The sequence below is a fragment of the Podarcis pityusensis genome (genome assembly GCF_964106645.2).
Source record: "Podarcis pityusensis genome assembly, chromosome: 5".
NCBI lineage: Eukaryota > Metazoa > Chordata > Lepidosauria > Squamata > Lacertidae > Podarcis > Podarcis pityusensis.
This window is the reverse complement of record NC_138032.1, coordinates 43,923,087-43,940,410: the sequence shown is the minus strand read 5'-3', so window position 1 is coordinate 43,940,410 and position 17,324 is coordinate 43,923,087. Positions and strand designations below refer to the sequence as shown.

Here is a 17,324-nt window from a genome sequence, read left to right as displayed (position 1 = left end):
CATCTTGGACAGCAGAATAAAGTAAGCTTGCATTCAGGGCATGGGAAAGAGAGATTCTATGGTAGGCAAGACTACCCTTTGTGTTTTGATGCCAATACTGAGAACAGAGCTCTCTGCTCATAAATTTTACCAGCATTTGTCTAAGGAGATCTCATCCGCTTGACATTTGGATTAGTTTCACCCTTCCCTATCCTCATGCTGATGAATAGGTTAGCTGTGCAGTGTGGAATAAACATTGATTAGGATAAGTGGACTGTTCAGCTGAATTACAGATTCAACCAGCCACTTCTCATACTTTGCTGCTTCTGCCTGTCCTTTCTTACAGAGGAGGTTGGTTCAACTGGAGCTCTGCACATGTCCAGAATTGTGTGTATGGTTTTGCTTTGTTCTAATAATGAGAGAATACCATGTGATCATCACAGGAAGCCCCTATTGTGTGAGGCTGCGCTGGTATAAACTGGAGGTACATCCAGTCACAAGGAGGTGGTTACACTGTGACCCAATTAATTCCAAAATCCAGTCCAATAGCTAATACATCTAACGCCTTTTTGCATTCCCTAAGAAGTCCCATTTCAGCAAGGATGAGAGCACCTTGCCATAAATATCTGTATTGGCAGAGATATCCCTGTGTCTCCTATGTTTCAACCTTTGGCACGACACCAAATTAACTGAACTTGGGATGCACCATGAAGTCTCCACCAATGTCCTTTGTTATGTAATGTCATTTATGTCTGAGCTTGGACCCTTTGTAAAAAATCAGAATCAGGGCAAAGGTATTGGATCAGTTTTTCCTAAAACTGGGTACATAAAAAAATCCCAGTTTGTTCAGCTTTTGGGGAGATGCTTCAGGAGACAGGAAAACCACCACTTTTCATGTGACCATTTGCCTTTCATCATTCTTTTCTCTCCTTAAGATAAAGCTGGATCTTTTAAGAGTGCTTCTGTAGTGACATTTTAGTAAGACACATAGCTCTTCTGCTGTTTATAAATAATTTCATATTAGCAATTTAAATCTTTATCCATTCATAAATAAATATTACAGTTGCAGCAACAGTGTGGCTGTTCCTGGTTCTCTGTAGGAAAGATGTTGTTGTTGTTTAGTCGTTTAGTCGTGTCCGACTCTTTGTGACCCCATGGACCAGAGCACGCCAGGCACTTCTGTCCTCCACTGCCTCCCGCAGTTTGATCAAACTCATGCTGGTAGTTTCAAGAACACCATCCAACCATCTCGTCCTCTGTCGTCCCCTTCTCCTTGTGCCCTCCATCTTTCCCAACATCAGGGTCTTTTCCAGGGAGTCTTCTCTTCTCATGAGTAGGAAAGATACTAATATGCAAAATCCCACAAATTGATCAAGGTTATCAAAGCAAATGCAATTCTCTCTGTGTACATGCGTAGTGTTATTCATTATGCTTCCAGGCATGTATATTCTGTACAGATTTCCTGATGCCCATACAAATGTTGCCTGTCAAATGCTCATTGTGGGGCAGATCCTGACATTCAGCTGTGAACTCTAATCGGCACTGACCCCATGCAGTCTGTGCGGTTTTCTGTTCTCCCTAGAAGTGGGAGATTATTTTCCTAGAAAACCCTGCTATTCTTGCGAGGGGCGCCTTTATGTACATACAAAGTCCTTCAAAGAATATTAACAACCTGAATGTCTTGCAGAGGCCTGGAACTGATGATCCGGAGCTACAGATTTGATCAGTTCAGGCAACCTTGGAAAGGAGAACTGTGTGAAATGACTGAGAAACAGGCTGGAAAGGGTATCCAGCAGAACGCTTCCCACTTGCAAAGCGATTTGAGTGTCACCTTTCCTCGTGGCAGCACAGGTGGGGGGGGATATCACATTCTCCCTCAAAGCTGAAGCTAACTCTCTCTCAGAGGTAGGGAGGCTGTGGCTCCCCCCACTGAGGCTCACCCTGCAGTTCTGCATTTTGGCACAGCAATGACACTTCAAAGGCAGGTACCTGCCATCTGTCACTGATCTGATCCCCCTCAAGGTAGGGCTGCCGCAACACCAAGAAGGTGACTCCAACATTTAAGCTTTGCTCAGGGAATTTATTTGCTCTACGTAGGCAGGTTTAGTCATTAAGGCTTATAACTCTGCAAACACCTTACAATTTGAAGTGATTGGTCTGCCTTCCCTGTCTTGTGCCTCATTCATGTACAATGTCACTGCCATTGTTCATGCACATCAACAGAGCTGGTGTTTTCATAAGTTGTATACCATTTGAATAAAATGATTGTTTGCATAAAGTTCCAGGATGAGCTCAGAGTGTTCCAAATCTCTCTCTCCCCTGCCCCCCCGCCCCCCAGTCCTCTACAGTGGTACCTTGGGTTAAGAACTTAATTCGTTCCAGAGGTCCGTTCTTAACCTGAAACTGTTCTTAACCTTAGGTACCACTTTAGCTAATGGGCCTCCCGCTGCTGCTGCGCTGCCAGAACACCATTTCTGTTCTCATCCTGAAGCAAAGTTCTTAACCCGAGGTACTATTTCTGGGTTAGCGGAGTCTGTAACCTGAAGTGCATGGAACCTGAAGCATCTGTAACCCAGGGTACCACTGTACCTTTTGGAAAAATTGCCCATTCTGTTGATGGGACAAACTAGAGACATGTCCATACATCTCAAGCTCCATTTTTCTTTCTGCAAAATCATCTTTTTCCAAGAAGAGATGAAGTATTTATAAATATACTTTCTACGGCAGTTTAGGTTATGCCTGCACTTGCTGTATAGTTGAGGTCATTGCTTGGTGTGTATATGATTCATGTCAAGCTGGCCAGGTCCACATTGCACACACATTCATCCCTTCATCTACTGAGTATTACCTGTAATAAGGGAAATCGTGTCAGTGTATGGTCTATGATGCAGCACAAAGGGTACATATCAATCAGGATCTGTGGTCCTCCAGATGTTACTGGATTCCAACTCCCATCAGCTGCAGCCAGCATAATCTGTGATCATGGATGATAGAAGATATAGTTCAACAACAGGACCATAGGTTCTGCAATCCTAATTTATATGGTTTAAATAAATTACAGGTGCGGGCTACCTTCTGAGGCATCGTGTGTGTCAGTGAAATCGTGTATATTTGAAACACCATTGAGAAAGCCTCAAACACCCTGCCCCTTTTTGTGAATTTTCGGGTCATTTCTGGATTTGGCACGATGTGGCTGTGTACATTCACGCACATATTGAACTCATAAATGGGGGGGGGGTTGTCTGTATGGTCTTTTAAACTGGAGGGGTGTATTTTTTGTTATGCTATATATTTTTGTGTTTTTATATTGTAAACTACCCTATTATCAGATGAATGGCAATATAGAATTCAAATCAATCAATCAATCAATCAATCAATCAATCAATCTTGCCCCTGAACACTTCCCATGCTGATAACAATAAGTGTTCAAAGCTGCTGTATCTGATGAACTCTGGTCATGTTTTTCTTTTCCAATATCCCCTTTTTTTATTTGTGAAATGCTAAACTACAGGTGGTACAGTTATACACAGAGAAAAGTATGGGCGTGTACAATTGTACAAATCTGTACATAAGCCAGAGTCACACTAACTCTACTAAGACACTGGTGCAATCTTATCTATTGTGAATTCCTTTTGTGGTAAACACCTGACTCATCAGATAAGAGTGGGTCAGCTGCAGTTACATGGCCCTGAACTGCTTTAGGATTACATGGCAGAAACATCACACAGTTTGAATAATTGGGAGCACTGTTGCATTTCAGTCCACACTGGGAGTGGCAAACCTGTTGCTGGACTACAGCTCCCATCATTCCTGCTTATTGGCTATGTTGACTGGGGCTGCTGGGAGTTGAGATCTAACATCTGGAGGGTCAGTGAACTCCACCCCTGGAATGGGATGGAATAACACGGCAAAACAAAAACATACAAAATACCACATTTCAATACTATCAATATAACAAGATTGTTTAAACAACATGCTGCATCCAATAGAAAAAGTAAGAAGGGAGTTTCACAGGTTCACCTTAGTCCTAGAAGCACTCCTCTCATAATGTTACTCACAGTCCCTCTCCTGCAGCAGCTTCTGATAAGGCTTCCAAAGCCAAAGGGTGGGGTGGGTTCAAGTTAGAGGTTCCAGATAACAGTTGCAGGCACAGATTGAGAAAGTTTGCTGACTAACAGAAGAAACTAGAATATAGTATATAGAATGCAAATGCGAATATTGCAGTGGTATCTGCTACAATTTGCTATTTTTTGCTCAAATACTCATCCGCTCCTCCTGTTGCTTTCAGTTTCCAGCATATGCTAAGGATTCTTTCTACCAATGCTGAAATAGTTCAGCAAAATGTATTGGAGCGGGGTGAGGCATACCCTTTGTTAACATATTGGCAAATAGAAGAATGATGCTAAGAAGTGGAGCTCACAAGCCCATGCTTTGCATCAAGATGACTTTTTGGAAGACATTGTTTTCTCCTGCTGAGTTCCCTTCCCTCCCAGGTTATGAATCAGATCACACAAAAAGTAAAGTTTGTGTAATAAACCAACCAATATCAAAGGACCAGTTCACATGTGTACATGTGTCATTTGATGATGACGCTATGTGAATGAGCCATCCCAGATAGTACTTCAATATGGAAGTTTTCAAAGGGAATCAGTTCACATATTTGGTTGCAAGTCATCAAGCGATAGAAAAGAATTAAATTCTGTCTATGCAGATGTGAACCAGCAAATAAGATTCTTTGGCTCCTTGTTATTGCGTGTTAATTGGGTTTCATTTTTTTTTTAAAAAAATGCTCAATTTCTGTCACTTTCTTCTCGCAGATCTTGCATTCTAACAGCATTGTCATTGTCACGCTCCTGTGATCCCTTGCAGATTTTTACTACACTCGCATCATAAACAACAATAAACACAATTTTCCAGCTGCACCTCTCCAACTGAGCTGAATTTTGAGTGGTATTATTCTTATTTTGACATGGTACCTTCTAACCTCCAAACAGCTGTGACTTCTTTTTACAGCAGCCTAGTTAGTAATCAGGAGCAAACACTGGTATTTTGCAAGGGAGAGAAAACACTGATAAACCACAAGTGCCTTTCACCTTCTTCTGCCACAGGCCTTTAAATGACCAGGGGTGGGGAGGGGAAATGATGGTTGTGAAAGCGGGAGGGCTCAGGACTCGCTGCCTGACCTCAAACTGTCTCCCAGCCTGCCATCCCTGCTCAGAACTGGCCTTCTGGTGACTCAGCCTGAGCAGTTCTAGGTAAGGGATATAAATAGCACTTACTATCGAGGCAGCTATCTGCCTCAGGCATTTGTGTCCCAATCAAGATTGTTGGTTTGTCCCTGACTTCCCTCAAGGGACTGTGGTTTGGAAAGCAAGTCTTACCTCCCTTAGCTCAGTGTGATTGTGTGGAAGAAGACATGACTGCATATGGCTGTATGAATGTATGGAAGCATTTTCTTACATGTTACGAGGCAAAGTATATGACACTATTGGCTCACAGTTTCTGCTTGCGTCCACACCAGACATTTACAGCTCATGGCTTCCTCCAAAGACTCCCTGAGAACTGTAATGCAGGGTGCAGGGGGCTGGAGCTCTGTGAGGTGTAAACTACAATTCCCAAGATGCTTTGGGGAAGCCATGTGCTGTGAATGTATAGTGTGGATGTGCCCCTTTCTCATTTTCACTTAATAGCAGGCTATATATGAAGGGTTGGAACACAATACTGATCAGTTTTCAGTAGGAGTTTAGGCACTTGTCCGAAAGGGGTGCTTTGCTATGAAAATGTGGTACTCTGATAACAACTGGAGGAAATTCAATTGGTTTTTCACTGCAGCTTGGACAAGGCTAGGGTTAAATTCCTTTGGGCGTATTACAGTTTGCCTTGGTATATTTATATATGGTTTTCTGCTTCCTTCAGTGCTCCCATAGGGAATGAGGACTCGCATTCTCAAGCAGTCAGATACTGATTCAGTTTATCCACCTTCCCTTTCATTCACTTGCCCACACACCTCGGCTCCTGAAAACATGCATTTCCATGGTATACTTGAAATTCCTCTTGAAAAATATGGGCTTTGTAAGTTGGAAGGAATCTTCCATAATCAGTTTTCACCGTTCCACAGAGCATAACTTCGGACTGCATTTCTTCTGCATGCCCTGTTCAAACTCTTGATTGATACCCACAACGGAAGAGTTTGGGACATGAGGTAGCCAGAGAGAGAGAGACGAAAAACCAGAACAGGTCACGGTGTGCAAGCATTAAGGCTGAAGTCCAGGTGTGTGTGTGTGTGTGTGTGTGTGTGTGTGTGTGTGTGTGAAACCAGGGCTTCCAGCTTACCTCCTGCTCCCCTTTGCTCAATTCCTTTAATGAGCCTGGCAGACTCTGGAGTTCAAGGCTGCAGCACTAATCTGGACATCCAGTCAGCTGACTCTGTGGGTCAGTCTCAGAGCACCAGGCCTTTTAATACCCTAGCCTCAGAACTAGCTCCTTAGTTTAAGCCACTTGACTCTAGTGTAAAGACTCTGCCTTACCTGGACTATATAGTTGCCTCTTTGGTAGGGTTGCCATATGTCAACAATGTTTCTGTTCGGATTTTCACTTTTTGAAATATGGCAACCCTATCTTTGGTTCTTGTTTGCTTCTCTGAACCTTGGTTCTTGCCTGCTTTAGACTACACTTGGGGCCAGCTCCTGGGATCCCAGAACATGACAGCTTGATGCCTATGCTTTCTGGGGTCTAAGGGACCAGATAGTGTTGGCTAAGACATCTAGGCTGCAATGCTGTGCCTACTTACCTAGAAGTAAATCCCACAGAACTCAATCAGACTTAACTTCTGTGTAGATAGGCATAGGATTATGCTGCCACTTAGGGATAGCTGTGCTGCTATTTTGTGGGTTGCTTTGGCTGTGAAGGCTAGAGAGAGACCTCTTAGGATTGACCTTAGAATTCGTAGTCCACCTTCACGAGAGAAAACATGCTTATGCAAAAGGGAGCAGCTTCAGGGGCCCAGTGAGTGGCCTGGGAACACCCGAGGCTGCAGAATTGCTAGTGTCCCTCGGATGGGAAACCAGTAGAAGCTGTTCGTAAGAACTGGGTATATAAGCATAATCAATCTTTCAAATGGAAAGCAGTTTCAGATGTCATCACACTCACAGTAAAACAGTTTTAATGGGAACTTGAGATGCAGCAGATGCTGGATCAATGATGACAAAAAGCCAGCAGTGGGTTTTTTTGTTTTTGTTTTAAAAAAAGATTCATGTTGAAGGCATTGAGATCTAGTAAGGATGCCCATAATCAACATGGAGGAAAATTAGAGTTTCGTTTTTGAGCAAAGGTCCCTATACTTACAAGGTGCAGCTTCTCTCCCCCCTCCCCCCCCTTCAGTGTCCCCTGATCTGGGGTATTATTGGTGTCTAAAGATTACACACACACACACACACACACACACACACACACACACGGGGTAGATGGTTGATGGAAGGATACTTAGTGAGAGGCAGGGAAGGTGAAAGACTGGGAGAAGAAAGGAAAGCTCCCAGGTGAGAGGTGAGAGGGTCCACCACTTCCTGGGTGAGACAAGGATTAAGAACTACCTTTGAGAGAGGACTCTGCATTTTCTTTTCTCTTTCTCTTTCTCCTTCTTTTTCTGTTTTTGTTTTCCTTAGTTTCTTCTATCTTACTGTATTATGAAAAAGCTTTAATAAAATAATTATTTTTTAAAAAGAAAGCTAGTACTGTAAATAGGTTTGAGGTAGTTAGGAATACTCCCAATTTAAGCAAGGTGAACTTGTACTCAAAATATTTACTGCCCAATTTGCAGTTTTATCCATTAATTTATAATGTTGATCCAGGGAATAGCCATTCAGTAATTTTTGACCCAGCCAAAGGAATGACTTCCGCATAGGCAACATTGAGAGCTGTGCAGTTTTGGGCAGCTTGATTTACAGCTTGAAACTTATGAGGGATTTATATTAAGCAGCTAGCTAGAACCTCTGTTTAATTTGTTTTTGTGGTTAATGGCATGATCCTAGTCAAGCTTATCCTAATGTAAGGCTCATGGAATTGATTAGGACTGACTCCCAAGTAAGCTCAAGGCTCCAACCCTAAATACACTCCCAGGGGAGTAAGCACCATTAAACACAATGGGACTTCTGAGTCAACATGCGTAGGAATGAGCTGTTAAGTCTGTAAAAGCACCTCAAACCTGACAACTTTTTGGTAGTTAGTTATGTTTGTTTCTTTAAATGTTGCTTTAAGATTTTGGGCCCCCCACAATATCCCTTTGTCATAATCATGTACGTATATATATATTTCTTTGTAATAATCCATTTAAAATTTCAAACTATTGCATTATAAAAATTCTGTTTGGCTTATTTTGAAATGCATTGGGTTTGAGAAATGTAACATTCTGCTAACAAAATTCACTCTCTCTATGAAGAGGAGAGGAAACACCGAGTAGCAGGTCATGCCTCCCTTATCTTCCAGTATGCCTCTGAATACCAGTTGCTAGAAACCACAGGCGGTGGGTGGAGGAGGAATGCTGATGCCTTCAGGCATCTGATCAGCCACTGTGAGACTGGGATGTTGTACTAGATGGGTCATTGGCCTGATCCAGCAGGCTTTTCTTATGTTCTTATGGCAACCTCAGGAACTGTGGGAAAACTGAGAACTGCCTTATCTGACAAGGAACTCCTGGAGGAAGCTTGCAGTGCTAATAGGGGACTGGTGCTTAACAGTACCTATCTTTTCAATATGTATACTGTCTAGAGATATTTTTTAAAAGTGTACTGCCTGTTGGGGTGCCTTGCAGGTCTGTGTCCTCCTAAAGCAACAGCTCAGAGCCATATCAAACAGCTTCACTATTTCAAATAATTACTATGTGTTCTCCACCCATGCTTTCAATTGAATTGCCAGCATGACAAGAGGCTTCACAATATCTTTTCCTTTCTGGCCCAATGAAGAACATTATCAACTTGGTGCACAAACAAGTTAAGTTAGAACACATGGGCTGATCCCTCTACATATCCCTCTTGACGTCAGTAGTGGGACTAAGGCTACAAACCTTCGCATTCTTACTTGGGGATAAGCCCCAGTGTATGCAGCAAGACTTTCCACCAATTAAGCATGCAGAAGGCTCTGTCTGCACTTCATTTTAAGGGCTCTGATTTACCGTAATTGAGCTGAAGATCAGGCTCTGTATCTTTTGAATCTCTGGGTTAAATGTTAATCCATGGAAAAGTTTAAAGGCTTTCCCCCCTTCCAAAGTTGCTGCATATACTGGATAATATTTGAAAATCATTTTTGAAGGCCCTTCAAAGTGATCAACTTCCACACTCTGTCCTGATTCACATTTTGGTTTACTTTTGCATTTTTCTGTTCCCATCTTTCAGATGTCGGACAGCACAATAGTGAGCCTTCAGTTCAGCTGCCTCTTCCAGCGTATCTGGAGTGCCCAAGAAACCTCTGTGGTCTTGCTTTTTAAACAGCCTGTGTTTCTTTCCCCAGATTTGACCACTGCAAGACGTTTTAGCAGCCATGCCCAGAACTACACTACCCTCCTGCTAGAGGATGAGAAGGGAATTCTTTATGTTGGGGCCAGGGGGGCCATATTCTCCTTAAATTCCAGCAATGTTTCTGATGGCTCCCATCGGACAGTAAGTGCAGCTTTATCCCACTGGCATGTTCACAGTTAATTCCCTTTGCAAATTTTGGTTTCCAAACCCATTTAGGGCTACATTTGTACCTTCAAGGAAGAACAAGTACAGCTTTCTCTTTATTTAAACTTTAGAATCTGCTTTGATTGGGGAGGGATCATGGCTTCATGACTGAGTCAGCAAATGGCCAATCCGTGCTGTGCATATAAAATTTCTGCTCTAAAGTAGAAGACTAGATTTCACCCCGAATCTTACTGCATATGTGTAAAATATGTGATGAGTGCATTTCCACAGCAGACTCACTGCTGGAATAATGTATACCTGCATGCAGCCTTTGTTACATTAGAGTCACCAAGAGATACACTGAAAACAATCTGTTCTGAAAAACTGATAAATGCCTCCTCATTAAAAATGGATGCCTCTGTCATCAAATCTAGTTTCCACAACAGATATAGACAGATATGGACCCTTTTGTCTGCCTCGCATGTTAGTGGAATGGGCTGGGGCCAACCCTCACTGGTAGTCAATGGGTTCCTGAACTACAGCTCCCACCATCCTTGACCATTGGTCATACTGGATGGGGCTGCTGGGAGTTAGAGTCTAACAACACCTTGAGGGCACCATATTGGCTCCCCTTGCTGAAGTACACAAAGGTCCTTTAAAATACCTGGAAGTCTCTGGTGCCTCTTCCAGGTATAACATTTGTTCACTCTCCTTTGAGGCCCTTTATCTCAGTACAGTTTCTTTTCTGTGCCCTTGTTTTTTATGCAAAATGGGAAGGGAGCTCTTGAGCCATGTAAAACTGAAAACAGCAGCCACCCTCTACTGAAAACCACTTGCTTTTTTGGTCTCCTTCCCTCTCCCTTTCTCCCTGCTGCTTCCTTATGGTATTTGTAACAGCCAGGTTCTCATTTCAGCCAAGGACCTTTAAAAGCAAATGGGCTTCAAAAATCTGCAGAGCTCCCCCGCTTTGCACTTAAATAAATCCACTTATTCTGGGGGAAGGTGAAGTGTGAACTTTGAAGAGCTCTTGTTGAGTTTCATGGGGCTTGCTTCTTAATGTCACGCTCCACCACTATTTCCTGGGCTGGGATGCCCCAGTGAATAATGATCCTGCTTTGTGTTTAACTTTGTAGATTGATTGGGAAGCCTCTCCTGAGAAGCGGGGAGACTGCCTGAAAAAGGGCAAAAACAACAAGGTATGTGCTCCACAAGTCTCTGCCTTTTTGTCTCTCTGCCTGTGCTTCTGACCTGTTTGTGCCTGTAGCTGATGAACACGCCATTGTCAGGACTCTTGTGCAAATGACACCCTCCCTTCCTCTTTTACAGACAGAGTGTTACAACCATGTCAAGCTTTTGCAACGGCTGAACACAACCCACCTGTATGCCTGTGGCACATATGCCTTCCACCCGCTCTGCACATACATTGTGAGTAAAAGAAGCAAAAGAATCTACTCCATTGCCTTGTTGGGAAGTCCCTCTTTGCACTGAAACTGACTGACAGGCAGAAACCAACTGAAAATCACTCAGATTAACTTTTCTGCACATGGAACTGATTGTAGATGAACTCTATAGTCAGGTATCCAGGACAACAAACCAATCCCAAATCCTGGCTCCTGTGTCAGTAATTCCTGCCAAGGAACGGAAAGGTCATGAAGACCAGAACTAATTTTTACTGCCTGCCAGAAGGAGGGAGGTCTGTGGGGAGGCTCTCCCTTCCTAGTGTTTTGTTCTCCAAGGCTGGCTGTTGATTTCTGGGAAGCCTAAGAACCTGGACTGATGCTTTAAGGTGCCTTGCCCATGGGTTTGCTAACATACTGTCTGCATAAAGAACCAAAGGAAAAGGCCAACCCTACCATTAGGCAATGAGACAACCCTCTCAGGTGGCCTAGTGTGGGGGCACTGATTATTTATTAATTAAATTTCTATATTAGTTTTTAACATATAATATATGATCATTCAAATTTCTATGACAGCAGCCCCTTCCCCCTGTTCCCCTCTGTGGAGGACAGAACTGTGTGTGCCCTGTGCCAGTCTGGAAATAAGATTCAACTGTCATTTGACTCTGCTTCTCTACATGGGAAGGGGGTGGCAACTTGTCTTTCATCATAGGCAGACCCTGAGAAGCATAAGCATGCCTTTCTTTCATTTCTTTAAATTCACATTCAATGTGTTAACACTGGAATGCTTTCTTGCTGTTTGGCATAGTGGATAGAATATTGGACTGGAACCTGGGAAATCAGATGGGGAGAACCTTGTCAGTTTAGGCATCTCACCAGAACACTTTATTCTGATGATCGAGGACTTTAAACTCATACCCCTGCTCTGTTGCCATTACTGCAAGTGACTTATATGAACTTTCCTCTACCACCCAGTAGTGTTTCCTGCATCATGCTTAAATCAGCAGAGTCAAAAAGCTAAGGCTTACTATTTTGTTCCAAAACTAATTGTTGGAGCCAACCTAGTGCAATTTCACTTTCCAGGGCTAGACCACCAATAGGAGAATGTCCAGGTTTGGCTTTGCCAATGATTGTCCACCCCCCCCAAGTTTATTTTTTATTTAATTATTGATTCGCGTGCCACACTTAACAATGCAATCCTTTGTAAGTTTACTCAGAACAAAGTCTCATACAGATCAATGCTGCTCACTCCTAAGTAAATTTATTTAAGGATGCAACCTTAGAATTCCAATAATGCAGCAGGTAGCTATTATTGTGATGTTTTGAGTATTAGGGTCAAAGATCAGAAAGCAAGTATGTAGTCTTCTGTCATTGACACCAACACATGATATTTTAGATAAATTTGTCAAATGATAATTGAACATCTCTCTGGAAAATAAAGTGTTATTTCTTCCAGAGTTAAAGAGTAGCCATATTTTCAGGAAGAGAGATTATAAAACCAATGGCATCAACTATTGGTCATGCTGGACAAAGAACATTGTGATTGATTCTGTGGTCTAATTTGGCCGTTCTGCAGAGAGCATTCCACCTTTAGATTGATCACATTGACTAGAGAACCTCTCTGTACTAGTTCCTCAGCATGTTTATTCAGGATGTCAGAGTCCCACCAGCCCTCATTCTTCGAAACATGTTGCTCCCCAGAGTCCCAGCAGTCATAGAAACAAGGAGGTAACATCCTTTATTGAACTAATCATCTATACTGGCTAACAAAGGTGCTGTTCCCCCTCCCCCCTCAATTTGCAGCCTCTAGATACCTGCCACCTGTTCAAACAGTCATTTAGATGGATCATCTTTTATTTTAATAACATTTTCTATAATCCAGAGCTTGCCCTGGACAGTCTCATCTATCTTGTGCTCATTTTTGTGCCTTGCCACATTTCTGCATGCCATTTTTAGCTTCACAGCCCAATTGCCTCTCTTCCTGCCTCTCTGTGTAAAATACACTTGGGTTAGAACCAGTTACAGTGGCGCTACCCCAGCCTCAGCTTAAACTGTGATACATGTGTGACCTTTGAATACCTTCTTCAAAGTAGCTGGGCTTTGTGAAGCTTGTCCCAGAGGTCTCCTTTCCAAAGCAAGCCAGGCAGCTTGAAAGAGAACACATTGATAGCATTAGCCTCATCTCTGCCTAACTAAAGGCTTAAATCCATCAGTTAGGGTTGAAAATCTGCTCTGGCCAAGACATTTTCCACACAAGCTGCCTCCTTTTTATATCCATTATCTCTGAATCACACCCAAAGCCTACCTATTCTGATACTGATTGGGCCATAAGAGGCTCCTGAAGGATAGCTACCCTCACAGACTTTGCTGTTTAGCAGCCCCTTCATCCACCTCTTCTTTATTGTTCTTTGCTTTGCCAGTAGAGTTGTTCACTTTTTAAAAAAAGCCATCAGTACCATCCATCACTGATGGTTAAATAATTTGCTCTGTGCCGCCCCCCCTCCCTGAGCACGGGTTTTCTTTATAATACCTGTTCTCAAAACTGTTAAAGAATTCCCTGCATTCCTGCTCTTTTCTTTACAAACAAACCCTCCACAAGTGCCTGGTGCTCTCATCTGAGCACCCTCCAATGCATTAGTCTCCTGCTGGAAATAAGTTGTTTGGAAAAGAGCCCAGTATTTTTGACTGATCTATGGATTCTATGAACAGCAGGAAAAGGTGCCATTTGTTAGCCAGCAGCAGGTTCTGCTACTCTCTGCTGTTGGAATGCTGCAATCAACTACAGTCCTCTTTATCTTTTGCTATCTACCTCGCTTTTCAAAAAATATCAAATGGTGACCAACAGAGAAGCAAAAATAAAATAAAGATTAACTCTAACAAGAAAACAACGTAAGAGAAAACCAAAACAGCATCAAAATGTAAAGCAAGTGGGAAGACCAAAAAGAAAGAAAACCCAGTAACAACATTAGATTCAGACTGATGCTAAAACACACACAAGCACAGTCTGCCAAAACCTGGAGGTCTTCATGGACTGGTGAAAGGCAAGAAGTTCTCTGTGCTCACCTGCCTTATCTTGGGTCAGCGCTAAGCTGAGGCTCAGAGTTCAGCGTCTATATATTGGGATCCATGTTTGTACAAACTGCTCTCCCAGGTTAGTTTGCACTTTGAACTGCACACCACACCCAGAGCCAAGAGTTATAGTTTAATCAGAATCCTATCCAAGAAATGGTCCTGCTTCTTTTAGCTAAAAGTTCAGATCCAACTGACTGAAGCTCCTGAATCACTAAAAAATGAAATAAGAAGATTTGGACCTGATCCCTGGCTTGTTTTGTACAACAGAGGGCTACCCTACAAATGGAAAATTGAACAGGATCTCCTCCAAAGACTGGTGAAATTGAGCAGGTTCAGGTGGGAGGCAGCAGTGCTTGAGTTATCTTGGTCCCATCTATTTAGGGCTTTATGGTGAAAACCAGCGCCTTGAATTGCACCTGGGAGCCAGTTGGTGGTTCAGTAATTGGAGTTGTCTGACATGCACACTTAACTTGCTCCATTAGTCACATAGATATCAAGACTTTAATTCTGAACAAGCATACATAGGATCAGGCTTCTTCTTTGGCGCTTGGTATTTGGATTCCTTTTATAATCAGAGGGAGTTACTGAAGTTATTTTAGGAAAGGAAAGGCAGAGATCAGTGAAAACATTTCCATGAAGTTGGAATAAAGCTATGATGCATTCTCATCAGTGTTTGCGTTTCAGTGTAAACACACTTCCTTCACTGACACCAGCTTAAATGGGATGGGGTGTGGGCAGGAATCAAACATAAAAGAAGCACACATAAAACAAAGGACTGTTTATATTCTTAGTGGAGAATTGGATGGTTTGATTGCCCAAAATAGAAACTGAAGTAACTGGACACAGTTTATCACCACCTCAATGCTTTGAATTAAGATAAGTGTGTATTTGTGGTAAGCCACTTTGGACACAGCTCACTGTGGAAAGGTGGCATATAAATAAATATTTCACCAAACATCCAGATTCTGTTGCGTACATTGTGATGGTACTCATGCAGGTTTCTAAATCAGTGTGATGCAGAGCACAGCTTTAAGTTTTGGAAGTGGCAGGTGTAGGTTTTAGATCTGTGCTAAGCCTTGAACTTCCATGCCTGTGGCAGCCCAGTGGGTGATCTCCAGAGATTGTTGTGAAGATAATGATATAAAAATGGCAACAAGTTGTAATGCCCAGAGCATGAGTAACGAGCTGGCAGTCCCTGATTCACATCTCAGCTCATCCTTGAATTTGTTGGCTCATCTGAGCTAAGCCGTTGTTCTCTGAACCTTGACCTCTCATCTGAACATTGGGCATAATACCACCAACCTATATGACAAGCTGCTGAAGATTACTGCGGAATCATCAACTAAGTGCTGAGAAAAAACAACTGTGCTTTTAAATGTACGGTGTGGAGGTGGCCTAGACCTAGCAATCAGTGCTGCTGGAACTTTAGCTCAGTGGGAGACTCTTGGGCAATGAGGGTTGTGAAGGAATGAGAGTCTTTGCCACAAAAAGCATTCCATTGTTACCTTTGGAGAGCAGGATCTAACGGGCCCTGAAGACCTGTCTCTTCTCTTCCCTCCGAAAGAACTGTCCTACTTGTTTGTTTCCAAGCGGAGGCCTTTGGTCTTCAGGATCATCAGAGGAATTGATTACTTTAATGGATGCAAGCAAACCCTGTGATCCCCTGCCCAGAGGTTGATCTGTTTCTTCTCTTTGTGTTCTGCAGGATACCAACAAGTTCACACTGCCGTCTCACTTTGAGGAAGGGAAGGAAAAATGCCCTTATGACCCTGCCCGGGGCTACACAGGTCTCATTGTGGGTATGTACGTGCTTTCTCCTCCATATAACAGTTCGGCTTGGAATCCAGCTGGAGTGGGAAGAGCAGGCAGTGCCTCCTTTGAGTGGGGGTGTGGTGCCCCAGTGGAAGGCCATGCTCGCTCGTCATCCATCACCTGAGGGCCCACTGCATCTCCATCTCCCCCATCCCTTCCAGCACTTAAGTTTCCTTGGTCTTTTTGATGTCAGAGCAGCTGTAATCTCCCTGCCTGTGCAGCACCTCGGCCTCGCTAGCCACATGGTGCGGCTGCTTCTCTTCCACTCTAAATGTGGCCGGAGTCATAAACCAACCAGGTGCTGCTGCATGACAAAATGACAGGGAAGTCATGGGTAGGTGATGCTCTGGTTATTCCTCGAATGTTCTCTTGGTGCCTAGCTCTGTAAGGGAGTTATTATGCACCGGCACACACAATGGCCAAAGTCAATAAATCTCGGGAGCGGGTGTGTGGTTGTTATCAAGGGTGTGCTTTTCCTGCTTAGAGCAGGTGCAGAAGGGTTAGCTTAACAAGGAAAGAAGCCTTTCGGGCCAAGCTTTGTTAGAGGGATATTGATCAGACACATCCGTGAGCAAAACCATTCAGAAAACTGGCCTTTCCTTACTACTTTTCCTGCATTGTCTCGCAGATGGCAGTTTATATACGGCGACGCGCTACGAATTCCGCAGCCTGCCAGACATCCGACGCAACAGGCACCAGCGGATTCTGAAGACTGAAGAATCCCCCTTGCACTGGTTGAATGGTAAGCCCCAGTAATCCCAGAGCAGTACCTCTGGGATCTCTTGTCTCTTCCCACACTGGAGGTGGAGGGAGTCTTGTGTTTGTAAGGCCCTAAGTAGTGGTGGTACTCTTCCCAACTCTGAAGCCAGAGCGTGTCCTATTCCACTGCAGAAAGGAGCCTAACTGACTCCTGGATAGATCTGAACCCAGTTTGTTCCTGGTTCTCCCCTCTGTTGCCTATCCCATAGCCATGACACCCAGGCTTGAGATCATTTAGAGTTGCTGTGTGCCTCCTTTGGTAGCTCACCATCTAGTGACACCATCTAGTGCCTCCTTTGGTAGCTCTCCTCTAAATATTGTGCCAACCCTTTCCCTCTCTCCTTGGTGTTTTCAGATGCTGAGTTTGTGGCCTCTGTGCTGGTCAGGGAGAGTGTGCGCAACCCTGTGGGCGATGATGACAAGATCTACTACTTCTTCACCGAGAGAGCAGGAGAGGAGAGCACTTCTGTATTTGACAAGGCACAAGTGCCCAGAGTAGCCAGGGTGGCTCGAGTGTGCAAGGTAAAGAGACTGGTGTGTTGGAAAAAGCTTGAGTGTGCTGAAGGGCACCAGGAGGATTAATTCAGAATTTTATCTAGAAGTGCTTGGTGGTAGTGGGGAGACTCTTTCTCCTCATTTAAAAATGCCCCTC

At 43.5% G+C, this 17,324-nt stretch overlaps 1 protein-coding gene across 4 annotated transcripts in view; it reads left to right on the top strand.

Moving 5' to 3' along the window:
- The window catches only part of SEMA4G (semaphorin 4G), a 111,590-nt gene that overhangs the window by 73,506 nt on the left and 20,760 nt on the right, over positions 1-17,324 (top strand). For all 4 annotated transcript variants that reach the window (XM_081006158.1, XM_081006161.1, XM_081006160.1 and 1 more), the window contains 6 exons: positions 9,481-9,629; positions 10,766-10,828; positions 10,959-11,057; positions 15,807-15,900; positions 16,542-16,655; positions 17,028-17,194. In XM_081006158.1, coding sequence (XP_080862284.1) covers positions 9,481-9,629; positions 10,766-10,828; positions 10,959-11,057; positions 15,807-15,900; positions 16,542-16,655; positions 17,028-17,194 — 686 coding nt within the window. The remainder of the gene's footprint in view (positions 1-9,480; positions 9,630-10,765; positions 10,829-10,958; positions 11,058-15,806; positions 15,901-16,541; positions 16,656-17,027; positions 17,195-17,324) is intronic.